General features: G+C 32.8%; 1 protein-coding gene across 1 annotated transcript; it reads left to right on the top strand.

Annotated features, from left to right (window-relative positions):
• Nucleotides 1–5771: 5771 nt before the first annotated feature.
• LOC107480639 (uncharacterized) lies at nucleotides 5772–9189 on the top strand. The gene is made up of 7 exons (XM_021138961.2): nucleotides 5772–5940; nucleotides 6226–6441; nucleotides 6563–6655; nucleotides 6745–6827; nucleotides 6875–6926; nucleotides 8475–8824; nucleotides 9060–9189. Exons 1-7 carry the CDS (start codon nucleotides 5932–5934, stop codon nucleotides 9187–9189), a joined length of 933 nt encoding a protein of 310 aa, XP_020994620.2. The 5' UTR covers nucleotides 5772–5931.
• The last annotated feature ends 5768 nt before the right edge of the window (nucleotides 9190–14957 follow it).

Below are 14957 nucleotides of genomic sequence, written 5' to 3'. Positions count from 1 at the left end.
TATGATTGTCATATATTTATAGGTATTATAAATATAGTAATAGCTATTTATTAGAATAATAAACATTATTAATTTATAATTATTAATTATTCATATGTATTATGTAATAGAAATTACTAATAACGTACATTACTTATAAGAATAAATTATTAATTTTGTGAAATGTTACACTTAATTTCTCCCACTGATTTTAGTTTGCCTGGTTTGGAAAATTTTTCTTAAACGGCGCCCTTTTTGATTTTTATTAAAAAAAAATAAAGAAACTTAAACCTAAGGAGAGACCCGCAAGCCCCTGCTCCTCCCAAGACCCGACTCACCTCTCTTCTTAGCTAAAAAATGAAATAACAACGAAACAAACCCTAGTAGCCTCCGCCCTCTCTTATCCCCGTATTGCAACCATTGCTCACCACAACCATCGCACCTCCACAGTCATGCTCCACCGCCTCGTTTTATCATCTCCCAGTGCTTTCTTTCTGTAGTGGTTGGCGTCGTCTGGTCATCGGAGCCAGGATTGAAGATTCGTCACCACCGCCGCTGTGGAGTTATCTATTGTCGTTCCCGGCGTCGAGTTTTTTGTTCTCCTCATCGTCACCGCCGAGCTCTCTCCTCTCCTCGCCGTCACCGCCGAGGTATCTCTTCTCCTCGCCATCACCGCCGAGGTCTCACTTCTCCTCACCGTCGCCGTCGAGGTCTTACTTCTACTCGCCGTTGCCATGAATCTCTCTCTTTGTCGCCATCAAACCGGCTCTTTCTCTCTCTGACCCTTCATCTGGTTAGATTAAAGACTGCTTCTTAAGTTTGTTTGTTCTTGTTTTGTTGATCTGTTTTTAACACTTCTAAATTATTGGTTGAGTTGCTGGGGTGGCTCACTGATATACTGTTGCCGAGATTTTGTTAATATCTGACTATTCTGAGTTGCTGAGATTGCTCTAATAGTATTGTTGATTGTTTTTTCTTGTGTTTCTCTGGTTATCTAGTCGGCATTAAGCACAATTTATTGAATTTGATTTTGATCTCTTGCTTGTTTTATTATGTTGATTTGTTGCTAATAATACTATTTGAGCTGTTGGGTAAGGTACTGAATCTGAATTGTATGACATCTTGTGAATTTGGTTAAATTTTATATGCTATTGTTAACATGTTTTTTAGTTGTATATTTTTTTGGGTTAAAAATTTAATTTTTCAAATGCTGTTTATTTTGATTTAGACTGAAATTAGAAAAAGAATAAAAAGAGGGTTCAAATAGTACATACATGAGACATACACAAACAATGTGACTTACCTGGTTGAAGATCCATATAACTAGCTATTGGTGTGATAATTAAGGAGTTCAACAAACTGAAAAACAAAAACCGAGGTTCATCATGAGATATAAAAACAATTTAATGTGAAACATCTCAAAGTAGCATGTATAAAAATATTTACAGAGAAACCCAAGTAGAGGAGAACCAGATAGGTGAATGTGGCTTCAGAAATGATTAAGTGCTGAACTTGTGTAAACTGATTGTATTGCTTTTCAGTGAAATTTATTTAGTTGAATAAGCACGTTTATAACATTTGAGAATCACATATTTTTATAACTGATTATCTCAACAAACTTTTGAAATTCCCATAAAGTTCTCTATTTTTATGTTATCCTAACCGTTTACCTCCACTTAAATTATGCAGGTGGTACATTTTACTTTTATAAAGATACAATGGTTAACTTGTTTAAGTTAATATGGTAACTTAATAACATATTTGGTGCAACGACTAAGGAACATGTACATTGCATAATAGAAATTTAAAAGTGATTTGAAAATACTCTAACAAACTATTTAAATTGATTAAGTTAAATCTGATTGTCAAACGGTGTTGTGATCTGATTGCATAACAGAAATTTAAAAGTGATTTGAAAATACTCTAACAAACTATTTGAATTGATTAAGTTAAATCTGATTGTCAAACGGTGTTGTGATCTGATTGCATAATAGAAATTTAAAAGTGATTTGAAAATACTCTAACAAACTTTTGAATTGATTAAGTTAAATCTGATTGTCAAACGGTGTTGTGATCTGATCCCATTTTTTCTCGTTTTCTGTTGTATACGTAAACCCCAAAATTTCGATTTTTTTTATATAAAAAATACTACTGGTTCGTTTTCTTTTTGTTCATTCGTAAAATTGTTTTTCCCTCTTTCTTTCATTCTTCCAGCGATATGTTTGCATTGAAAGAAGATCAATGAGAAACCTTGTTTCCTTGTTCGCCTGTTTGTAGCTCGTTTATAAGGTAAGCTTCTTCTTCGTCATCTTCATCTTCTTCTTCAGTCTAATTTCATGGGAAAAGGGTTTTAGCTTTCTGAAGGAAAACAAAAGGGTCTAACTTTTTTAACAAAGGTCTTTCCAAAACCCATATTGTGAAAGTTGGCTCCTTTGTGTGAGAAAGTGAGCTCTGATGTTTTTTATTAGTGTATATACATAATGTCATGAAGAAAATTGGAATCTATCTTTTTAGTTCATGTATACTTAAATGCCCACACTTTATTTTTTCATTCATTCATTGTCTTGTTTGATCGAATAATCTTCAAACTATATCAAACCAAAGTATCATCATATATTATTATAACGAATATATATACACAAAAAGCAAATCACCAATTCAAACTATGTATTTATATTCAAACTATGTATTATTTAAGTTTTTCTAATGTATAAATTTAATATAATTATATTATCATGAAGGAAAATATACTTTAAATGTATAATATGCGGAGTGAATTTTATGGTAGTATCTAATTTTATTTAATTTATTTTTTTATGTTAAAATTTAAATATTTAATAATTATTTATTTTTATACTTTTAAAATTAAATATTAATTTTTATTTTAACTTTTTTCAATAAATTAAATAAATACTTTTAAACACCATAAGTAAAAGGCAACATAACATTTAACAGTGAACTAAGAAACTAAAGCATATGTAATATTTTAGTGCACAATGAAAAAGCCAAGATAGCGAATGCCAAACATATCACACAGATTAAGGAGGAAAAGTAGAGATAAAGGAGGATTAAAGCTCTTATTAGTATTCTAATTAGGGAAACATCAACTGTCTTTTAGTTTTTTTTATTCATAAATTGCTATAGGTTTATAGTGGTTCATAAATTTTTTATTCTTTTATCCGTACCAAAATTTTTAAGTAAATAGATAAAACAAATAAAACAGTATTATTGTTGGTTAAGACTTAAGAGATGGCAATGCTCGAGCACTGTTTGATTGGAATACTTTGATGTGTGAACTTGCATCTTGTTTGTGCATCTGTAGGAGAAGAACAAGATCTTAATATTTATTACAAATAGATAGATAGACAGTTAGTTATTTAAGGTAGTTGTAAGTTAGTTAGTTATACTTTCAGTTACTAGTTCTATTCTGTTATAACATATTATAGTCTAGATGAGATCAAAGTATATGTAATATGTTCTGGAAATTAAGCTGATCAATATAAATTTCTCATTTACTAATTTGATATTTATTAGTCAGTTTAGTTAGAGGACATGTTAGTTGGAGGAATTTGTATTGAAGAGATTGATTTGAACTTTCTGTTCATCAGTTGAACCAATCTGGGTTGCGCACTCCTCAGTGTACACTTCAAGGCACCCTCACGAAACCACAAGATCTGAGTGTAACCAAGGTCTATTTCTTTCTTCTCACTTGTTAAATCATATTTAGATTCAGTTCACCATCTATGACTAATTTCTCCTATGACTTTACTAGAAGGAAGCTTTTGTATTTCGGTATGGTTTTTGGTGGCAGGGTTATAGGAACATGTAGTGTTTCTACTGTGCTTGTGTTTTGATGAGATCTTACTCCTCATTGTTTGACATTCCCTGCCATTGTGCAGCGCCTTGTTTCATTTTGGGGGAAGAGGTTCGGAGAAGAAGTGGATCAAGATCTTAATATTTACCTGCAAGTGACGTAGACAGGTTAATCGTTAATGTCTTCCTAATTATTTATGTCTTTTCTTTTTCGTCTAATATTATCTCTCATCCCTTTTTACAATAAGTCATGAATCATGATTATTATTAAATATAAACATCTAAAGCAAGGACAAAACTTCAGATTTTATTCTTGTGTGTTTTTCTATTCTTTTCTTTTTGTGTTGTTGGGTACTCTTTGCAAGCAAGTTAAGATCATTAACACAGGGAATCTTATCGGTAAGCAATTCTAAATGACAGTGATTAGATACTAGCTTTAAAAATGGAAAGAAATATTAGGGGGTCAATGAATTAATTAATAATACTTAGTGCCTCACTCTTGTAACTTGAATTTAATGTTTGCTAGAACGAATTTTGGAATAAAAAAATCTACAAAGGGGTAGACAGGGCCTGAACTTGAAGGAAAAGATCACGAACAGGCTAGAATGAAGGAGAATGTGATAATTAGAATATATTAGTTTTAGTAGAAAATTCAAAACACTCACAATATTAGAAAATTAGTAGAATATATTAGTTTTAGTCAGTAATGTGGTATTAATATTTAAAAATATAAATTAAAAATATATTATTAAATTATTAAATTAAAAAATAACACTTATGGGAAAAAATTGGTTAACGGGTACCGAATTTGTTAGTTTAGATTACTTGAGTTTAGATTACTTGAGTTTGTTCTCTCACATTATAACTAAGGTCTGATGACTGTTGATATAGTAAATAATTTAAAATTATTTGTATTACTATTTCTCCATTATTCTTTTCTTAATACTATGCTTCTTACATTCTTTCATAATTTATTATTTAAGGTTGTTTCTTCATTTTGGTCTCTGCCTCGTTTGGCTTCATATATAGAACAAAAGTAGGAAATACTGTATACAGTAAATATTAATACTATCTATATATGTGGAATTGTAGGTAAGAACACTATCTAATATTAATATAATTTGTCTACTAATATTGTTTTATATACAGGTTTTTAAGGATGCCTAGGAAACCAAGGTACAATATTATACGGGAACCCCCGAAAGATGCCAGAATTAATGACGGTACTGAAGAGACAACAGTTAGTGTTTGTGGTTAAGTTTTCTTGACGTAACCTTTAGTGAAAATTAAATATGTCCTTCAGTTGACTCATCGAACCGCATTAATTTTTCTCCCGGCAAAATTACTAGTTTAAGAAATAAAATAATTCTCAATATTAATTCGTTCTCTAAGATATAATTCTAAATAGTTTCACATTGCGTTAAGGTTGGGACCACGACTAGAGGAGCTCAGACATCACGGGAGGAAACACGTGATAGGGTTCCTCCGATATCATCCTCAGCTAATAGAGCTCCGGTAACCCGTATGAATGAACCGTTTCGTGCATCGCGCATCGACCATAGGAATGCACAATCGAGTACTGCTGATGACCTTCAAACTCCAACAGACAACACAGAGACTCGGCATCGCGCGGAAGTGGCTGATCATGAATTAGCGGATGAGGATTACGACCTAGAGGCGGATGAAGTTCCATCATTTGATGACCACATCGACGACTTGTTTGCTGCCCAAGAAGTCGAAGGTCAGCATAACAACAAGAAAGCTAAAGATACAGATTCCTGGGAAGTTACTGTTATCGGTAAACATTTTTTTTCCTCCCATTTTGGTAAACAGTGATCTGTATAGTCCTTTACTTCTATTTTTCTTTTGTGCAATGATTAGAGATTAATTTTGTTTCCCATACACTTCTTAAAGGACGGTGTCAGAAAAGTTTCTAAGCTGAGTGTGAAGGAGGCTATAGCCCTCCCTTCTAATACGAAGATAGTACTCCCATTTAACAGTTAGCTGCAACCGATTGGTCAGGCGGCAGGATTACTAAGTGGTTTCATAGGGAATTTGGGTGCGGATTATTCCCAGTTCCCCATATACTTAGAAAGTTGGAAGCTGGTGAGCAAAGCAAAGAGGGATCATGCGTACAACATGCTTAAGGTAGAACTTTAAGCTTCTACAATTTAAGCAATTTTAGTTTTTGGTTTTTTCTTTTTAGGTCGTTTGCATGGGTAATTTAATTAGTTAGTAAAATTTTCATATTGTGTTTGTCACATCATCATTTAATCGCTTCTCATTTATACATAATTGCGACTGCTTCTACTGGATTTGAGGGTCATACTTCAATAATTTAAATTAGCCTGTAATTGTTGTGGCATGTCTTAAATATATCACTCTTATACTTGTTTGTTGGTCCTCGTTAATGACAATGTAAATGGGTTGCAGCGGGTCTTTTACTATGAGGACGATGCTGGAGGAAAAATAAAGCGTGATATTTTGAAGATGATAGGAAAGAACTGGAAGGATTCAAGACACCACTTGTTTCATAGGTGTTACAAACAAATAAGGACTTATGAGGAAAATCTTCGGCATCACCCGAAAGGAATAGACAAAAATGATTGGAAAAAGTTCATTGACTATCGCCTGAATGAAGAAACGCAGGTAAGCCTTGGTATATTTTATTATTTCCACATAAAAAAACATGTGTATATATAGTAATTCCCTTACGTTTGATATTCATCATATCTTTCTCATTTTCATTTGTTTTGTTACTTGTTCATAGAAAAAGTGTGAACAGAACACTTTAAATCGGAGCAAGCAAGTTTACACACATACTGGGGGCTCCAAAACCTTGGCACGAAAAAAAGACGAAGTGGTAATAAGTCATCATTTGCATTAAGATTTCGATTAAGCTTCTTGAAAAATATTGTTGTTTACTAAATTGTGTCAATATCAATGATATAGGAGAGAGAGCAAGGAAGGCCCGTTGGTAGAGGAGAGTTGTTTATCATGACTCGTATATCCACCCCGATGCGCATGTTGTTAGTGTAAGTGATATACCCCATTTTGAGGGTTTATCTTGTGTTGATTTCAGGGGTTTTATCAATAATTCCACACGCTTTCTATATGAAAATACAAGACTTTGTGTTCCTTTCCTAATTTTGCCTCATGGATGAAAATATGCTTATTTTGCACTAAATTAGATACATTTCTAATCTTCTCTTGGTGCCATTCGATGCCGTGACCTGTGTGTTAAGTGGTTTCAGAATATAGGGCAGGGATAGACCGGAAGAGAGAAGGATGACGGGTGCAAAGGAAGGGAGCATGAGAATTGAACTTTGGAAATCTCAGCATGAGCGCGTGCGCGCACTTGACGCCTCCGCGTGGATTGAGCAGTTAGAAGTCGAAGCCAAGAGCCAAGCCACGAGCCGGCTTGCGTAGCGGCTAGGCCATGATCTTCGTGGGCGCGCACGCGTACATTACGCCTCCGCGCACATTACAAGATGCCGTGGTGGCGCGCACGCGTACATTGCGCGTGCGCGCCGATGTTCGAATGTGATTTTTTTAAAAGAGCCACGTGACTTGGGCGTGGAGGCAGTTGGGAATCCCATTTTGGGGAAGTGCCCTGGCGGGAAAAGCTTAAGAAGACCAAAGGAACAAGGGTTAAAGGAATTTTTAGCTTATTTTCTAGATTCTGGATATTTTTGGAAGATAGTTAGTTACACTCTTGGAGAAGGAGAGAGATTCCAAGCTCTCATTAGGGTTCATCTTCATCCAATTTCTGAATTTTCATTCACTCTTTGGTGAGATCCATTGCAATTCTCAATTCATTTTTTTCATGTCATAGATCTTCTTCTCCAATCTCAATTAGTGTTTGTAACTGCTCAATTCTCATAGATCATAGATTCAATTTTGTAGTTTTGGATTTAATCAATTCCTTTAGAATCTCATTTCCATTGTTGTTCTTTGTTAATTGTTGTTAGTTCCTTGTGTTGAAATACTTTTAATTCTACTTTCTTCTCAATTTTACTATGATTTTCACTCTTGCTCATCAAATGTTTGATAAAATGCCAACACTAGTTATGGAGTAAAAGTTTCTTACTTGGCATAGGGTTTGGGCCATTAGAAGAAGTTGAATAGTTGTGTCAATTGTTGATTTGGAATTAGGGATTGCTAATTGACTTGGAGTACACTAAAGCTAGATTTCCATAAGGTAAGGCTAGGACTTGTGACTCAAGTTGATTACTCTCATTTGACTTTCCTCTATACCTAGGGGTTAACTAAATGAAGCAAGGCCTAATTGTTGTCATCATTGAAGGAACTATAAGGATAGAATTTCTAATGCCAACCCTACGCCAAGTCTTTTAAGGATTGATTGTTTGTTTTCTATTTTGCTAAAACCTTCAAAGAATCATAACAAGGCTTCCTAATCAATAAGATGCACACTCTAGCAATTTCAAGGAAGGACGACTCGGGAGACTAGTACTCTCGGTTATAGATTGTAGGATTATTTGGTGCGAAGTTTAAGTGTCGATTAGACTATACTCACGATCATATTCATCATTGAATTCTAAATCGACATGCTAAATCTCGTTTATCAGTAAGTCATGTTTGAAAATTTGAAGCAATATATAGCTTACTGTATATATCGTGCTACTGTTAACTTCTTCCTTTCCAATGCTGTATATTTTTAGGAAGCAATTTCAAATGTTGAGAGGCAGGATGGATCCTCTAAGCAACTTTCACAGGATGACTCGTTAGCACAAGTTCTCGAAAAGGAGCACCCAGGACGAGTTCGTGCCCTAGGTGCTGGACCATGTCCCACCCAAATCTTTGGTAACGCTGCTGGAATACCATCGGGTTCTGCAGAGTCCAATGCAGAGGATAAGAGGATGATTGCAGAATTGACGGCTAAGCTAGAAGAAGAGCGGGCGAAGAGACAATCAATACATAAGGTCTTGGGATATGTAATCCAACAGTTAGGAGGCAATTTGCCAGTTGAGATTGCTGAAGAGCTGGCTTTTGTGGGCGGTACACCGGACTCGTCATGCGTAGGGCCATCTTCATCTGGAAACCACGACCCGCAACAAAAACTTTGAATTTCAATTAATGGTCTTGGATACCTTTTACATTTAAGTTGGTTTAGTATGTTAGGCTTATTTTATCCAACTTGAGCATTTTTACTTTATTTTGGATGATATTATGACAATTTCGTTATATATGTTATTTTTGCATAACTTTAATTTGGTTTGTTATGTTAATTGATCTGTTTTACTTAGTTGCAATTTCTTGGCGGTTTGTAACCGCCGCAAATTGGATAATAGCAATTCCCTTTACATACTGCGGCGGTTAATAACCGCCGCTAAACCTAAATGGCATTTTGCGGCGGTTATTCCAGCGGTTGATTAAAACCGCCGCAATCCGTTTTGCCGCGCCCTATCTTCCGGCGTTCCCAGGAACCGCCGCGAAATGTTCTGCGGCGGTTCAAAACCGCCGCTAAACGGCTCCAAGAACCGCTGCTAAATGGCGTTTTTGTTGTAGTGAATAAATTTTTATAAATATCAAAATCTAACAATACAATTTATCGTCTAAAAATAAAAAATATTTTTATATAAAAATAATTATAAAATTTTTATATAATATCCATCTTTTATATATATAGCTTGTATTATTAAGTGTGTTGTGTAGTAGTTGAGCAAATTGCATTGCAACATCAAAATTCAACAGTTCTTGTAATTTAAAATATTTATTATTGTGGTAATTAAAATTTTGTATATATTGTATGATTTAATAATTTTATAAGTGTGAGTCTCATTATTTTTCTTTTAATATTTACATATGTATACTAGTTTTGATTTAGGGAGCAAGCGCGCTCCGCCTGTCCGCCACAAAAAGGAGTACAGAATTGCATTGGCATTTAATTTGTATGATATTAACATTATGGAAAAGTATAAGGAGTCAATAGAATATTTATATAATGTATATAATAGAGGTTTAAAAAATATTAGAGATATAATTATTAGTATTATTTTTTTTATTAGCTGAAATTTTTGGGATGAGTGATATTATGACATGGTATTAGAATTTTAGATTCAATGAGTGATGTTCATTTTGTAACTCAATAGCCCATTATACATATTATATAAATAGTTCATTGACTCCCTAGCAGGACTCTAAAGTTATATTCTTAATTCATATAACTAACGTGTAAAGTTGGCGGCATTATTTTTAATTGGATAAAGTAACTTATATCTAGTTATATATAAATAAAATTTTGAGGCTTGCTACATATACAAGTTTTTTTGACTTACAAGTCTTACAAGTTCAATAAAACACACGCATTACACTTAATTAACGCATTACACACTTTCACATTTAAGAGTAAATAAAATGCACGTTATTCAATAACTTCCTGTTTCCAAAGCGCGCTACTCACCATGCATTATGAACGACTCTTCTTCTTCTTCCTCCATGAAAATAATTTTCTTGCCAAATTTGAAGATAATGGAATTTCAGAAATACACTCAAACAATTACAGAAATACACCCAAAGAATTACAGAAATATACCCAAACGGTTACAGGAATTCACCCAAAGGATTACAGAAATACACCCAAAGGATTACAAAAATACACCCAAAGGATTTAAGAAATACACCCAAAATTCGTTGAAGTACACCTTATGCATATTTCAGAACTCTTTCTCTGTCTCCTCCTCATCTTCTGCTGCTTCTTCTTCTTCAAAAATGATTTCAGAGCTTGATGTAAAAAAAATGGAAATCGAGAATAACAAAAAAAGAAAACAGAGAGAAAAGCACGTAAATGAAGAAGAAGAACAGAAAGAGGAAGAAGAACGTGCAGCAAGAAGAAGAAGAAGGAGAAAGAGAAGGCAAGAAACGAAAGAAAAGAAGAAGAAGAGGAAGAGGAAGAAGAACATGCAAGAAGAAGAAGAACGAGAAAGAGAAAGCAAGAAACGAAAGAAAAGAAGAAGAAGAAGAAGAAGAAGAAGAAGAAGAAGAAGAAGAAGAAGAACGTGCAGCAAGAAGAAGAAGAAGGAGAAGAGAGAAGGCAAGAAACGAAAGAAAAGAAGAAGAAGAAGAGGAAGAGGAAGAAGAAGAAGAACGTAGACCTTGCATCGCATTTTTAGGGTTTATTCGTTAATTAACTTGTAAAGCATACAAGCCCTAATGACTTGTATGCAGAACTTTTCTCTAAAATTTTATATATAAAAGTTTAATTCTATCCAATATGTAATAATACTATCATACACTTATCTTAAGTTGTTATATATATCGCAAAATGGTTATCATTATAGTGACTATAAAACTTGATGACACTTAAAAAAATGATGTTAAAATTAAAATAATATTTTTTTAATATTTAAAAAAAATATAAATAAAAAGTATTATAAAAACAAAAAATATAACCTTAATTCAAAAATTATATAACCACCATAGCAAGTATAATGATAGCCAGAATACAGTCGACACTCGACACAATTCTTAATCTACAACTAATAACATTTGATTTTGACTTTAGTAACACCACTAAAATATGCTATTATAACTTCATATTTTAGTTTGTAGGTATATATAACTGAAAGATTTTGTTAAAAAACTACTAAAGATTAAAATAAAAAAAACAAAAATAAAAAGATTGAATAAATATTAATTTTTATTTTTTTATATTATATATGTTTTTTTTTGTTAGGTGGATTGAACAATTTTTAATTTTTTTTTCCCTCGATTGCAGTTAATAAGAGTAAGAGTTGAACATGAGATTTTTGAGATAAAAAGAGACAGAATACGGTGTGAGTTAAGGCTCATTAGCATATTATATATGCTGTAACATCATAAATTTAACCATAAAGCCAATTATTTTTTTTAAACCATAAAGCCAATTATACATATATTTATTTAGTTTTGGGCCCGAAAAGCCGTTATATTAACAGTTCTTCTTTTATTTGGGTCCATATTTAGTTCATCAAACAACTAAAATAATTTCGCCAAATTTTTGTCCGTCTCTTTATGGCTTGGGCTTTGCATCCCTTATATTTTAAAAGGTAAAAATTTGCGGTTAGTAAAATTAATAGTTACCGACCAAAAAAAAAAATAAATTAAAAGTTGATAATTATTAATTTTATATAAAAATAATTGTATATAATTTTTTATTATTTTAAAATTATCATATAAGAGTGAGAGACTGCAATACTTGACAATTTTACATATTATTATTTTTTTCTTATAGATAATTTGACATATTAACTACCGCCGGAGAAGGCACATTACCAGTCCATATTGATATTTACAATTATGGCATCATCATTAATTGTTGGAACCATTATTTATCTATAATCTAGTTCATTCTGCCAGTTTTGTCTGGCACCGTAGCCCAAAAGGGCATTGGTGATATATAAAGAAAAGACAAGACAATACCACTAGGAAATAGAGGTACATTTTGTACTTAAGAGTTCTGTTTCTATTTCTATATATGGTTGTGTAAAATTAAAGACAGTAAATGAATGTTATTTTTTTTTTGTTTCTCACGGTATCTCCCAACGCGACAGGTCAAGGACTAATTCATCGCGGTACTGAGCTCCATTTAAGGGTTTGCCGCTGGCCAATGGATTGCTGCATGCACAAGGCGGGATTCGAACCTCCAACACTTATTTAAGCGGATTAGTGAGCTAACCACTAGACCAACCCAACTTGATTTCAATGAATGTTATTTAATCTAATCTAATACTAAATTATTAACAGAGAATTGTCAGGTAGTGAAAATTTTACGTTTCTTGAAATAGAGAGTTTGAGAGTTGAATTGACTATGGTGTTTCTTATGCAAATTAAAGTTGTTGTATTATACTATTATCTGTGGTTTTCTACTATTGGGTTATGTATGAAGTAATATTAGCTTCAATATCTTTAATGTCTTTTAACAATTGTCTCTTCAATTTCTCTCTTTAATGTTTATCTATTTTTTTATTCATTTTTTGCTACATACATTGAATTTAGATCTTTTAAATTTTAGATTTTTATTTTAGAAAATAAAATGAGATATCTCATTATTAAATATTTTTTTTATATTTTTTTGTTCCATTTATAAAATAAATAATAATAGATCACACTTTACCTTCTAAAAAAAATTCAAAATTTAGAGAATTTAAATTCCATACATTTATTTCTCTTTCCTCCCTTCTGACAATTCTTTCTTTAATAACAAGTAAGAAGAACGAAAAATTTTAAATTTAAATTTTAAATTGAAAAAACAAACATATTTATAACCCCTTCTTTCATTATTTACTATATTCTTCTGGTTGCCTCACTTATTTTTTATTTTTTCAATCTGTCATCGTGATCACGGTGGTGACGAGAGCATGGTGATAATTGCGATTGCTACAATTGCGGTGGGATGGGTCACATGGATTGGAATTGTAACCAAGAAGGAAGTGAATGTGGAGGCATGCATGACAGTGATGGTAGACGCAAATCTGTTATAACTATGGGATTTCTGGATATTTTGCAATAGACTGCCCAACAAATTCTTTGAAAATAAGATTTAATCACTTTCGATTTTCAAAAATTTTCAATTTCAAAGTTTTTTGTTTAATGTTTTTCAAATTTTTATCCAAATCTACTATATTTTGAATTTTTGCATTTTTTAAATCTTTTTTTAATGCTTCATCAAATTCTACACTTTTAGTGAGGTGTTCAATTATGAGACTCTAAGACAATAAACCTTATCTATTCCAGGTAGTGAAAATTAAAAGAATATTGATAAAGAGAACTTGAGAATTAGATATTTTATAATATTTTCTATACAATTAATTCATTTGTAGTCTCCCATTCAATTTTTTTTTCAAGTGAATTCTGCTTCTTATTTTTCATGACTTCTAACAATTTCTTCCTTTAATTAATTCTCTTTCATCACCGATTATTTTTCATCCATTCTCTATTTCAATATTTATTCCCTCCTCACCTAATAAGTAACAAAAACTTAAAATTTAAATTTTGAATGGCAAAAAAAAGGTATACTTATAACCCCAACATTAATTATTTAGTGGATTTGTAGAGTTGCTTCTCTACTTATTTTTTGAATCCATCATCGTGGTGGCGGTTACATTGCAATGAACATCGAGGTTGGAACTACGGTGGTGGATGAGGTGGTGACCGCTATGGTGGTGGAGCAGAACATGGAGGTGGCGGTTATCAATGTGGTGGTGGTGGATTCAAAGGAGAAAACGGTAGATCAGTAGAAAAAATTGAGCAGCGATAATTTAGAGCACATGCAGCAAGACTAGAAAAGTATAGAGCATATTACCAGTGTAACACCCCAATTAGCCTAAACTTTACCTCATGTTGTAAAGCAAAGGTTAATTAGAGATTACAACAGTTCTACACTTATACATATATATAGAGAAAATTAATATAATCTAAAAGCCTGATGAATGATATAGCTCAAAAACAGGATTTAAAAGTGCAAAACGTATTAACGAAGCTTCTAACTTAGAGCACAAGAAACAAATGTGATATAACAAAAGATAAGGAGTATAATATCATAATAATCTAGCCACGACTCGCGGAGTTTAAGCCGGCTAGTCATATATACAGACCAACAGAAACCTGACAGTAAAAAGAGCTTATACAAGTTTTGTTTTCTCAATACATGCCTCTAGGCCAAAAACAAAATACAAAAGTGAGAGATATATAAACAAAATAAACAAAAAAGACTCCAAGAGTAACAAGATCCTCCGCTTCTGTCACCATCCAAGCAACTCACCGAGGTGGGTTGCGACCTGCATCTGAAAAACACAACAGAAATATGGTATGAGAATCAGAAGTTCTCAGTATGATAACAGTACCCAGTGATGTAGGATATAAGACTCCGGGATGCCAAAGGCAATCCTAGACTTCATATCCATCACAAGATTTCAAATCTTAAGACATAACTAAAACAGTAAAGCATAAACATATATAAGACCTTAACATAAGATAAACAGGGTCCTCTATCTTAAGGAGTTTTTATTCTAACCAAACACCGCTGTCCCACAGCCTTCACCAACCTATTCTCCATGCGATCCCATCGCCACCGCCTTCCGAACCTCCTCAATCCTAGTAGAAATCACAATTATATACAATGCAAGAAAAACACAAGTATTGACATGTAAGGCAAGTAATTCAAG

Source organism: Arachis duranensis, chromosome 3, assembly GCF_000817695.3.
Source record: "Arachis duranensis cultivar V14167 chromosome 3, aradu.V14167.gnm2.J7QH, whole genome shotgun sequence".
Taxonomy (NCBI): domain Eukaryota; kingdom Viridiplantae; phylum Streptophyta; class Magnoliopsida; order Fabales; family Fabaceae; genus Arachis; species Arachis duranensis.
The sequence above is the reverse complement of the archived record's forward strand: the minus strand, read 5'-3'. Positions and strand labels throughout refer to the sequence as shown.

Bases quoted from the DNA above. Each gene is read 5' to 3' on its own strand.
- LOC107480639 (XM_021138961.2), top strand. The intron at 6,656-6,744 runs GTAATAAGTCAT...TCAATGATATAG, and splicing joins CACGAAAAAAAGACGAAGTG to GAGAGAGAGCAAGGAAGGCC. The intron at 8,825-9,059 runs GTCATGCGTAGG...TGTTTTACTTAG, and splicing joins GTGGGCGGTACACCGGACTC to TTGCAATTTCTTGGCGGTTT.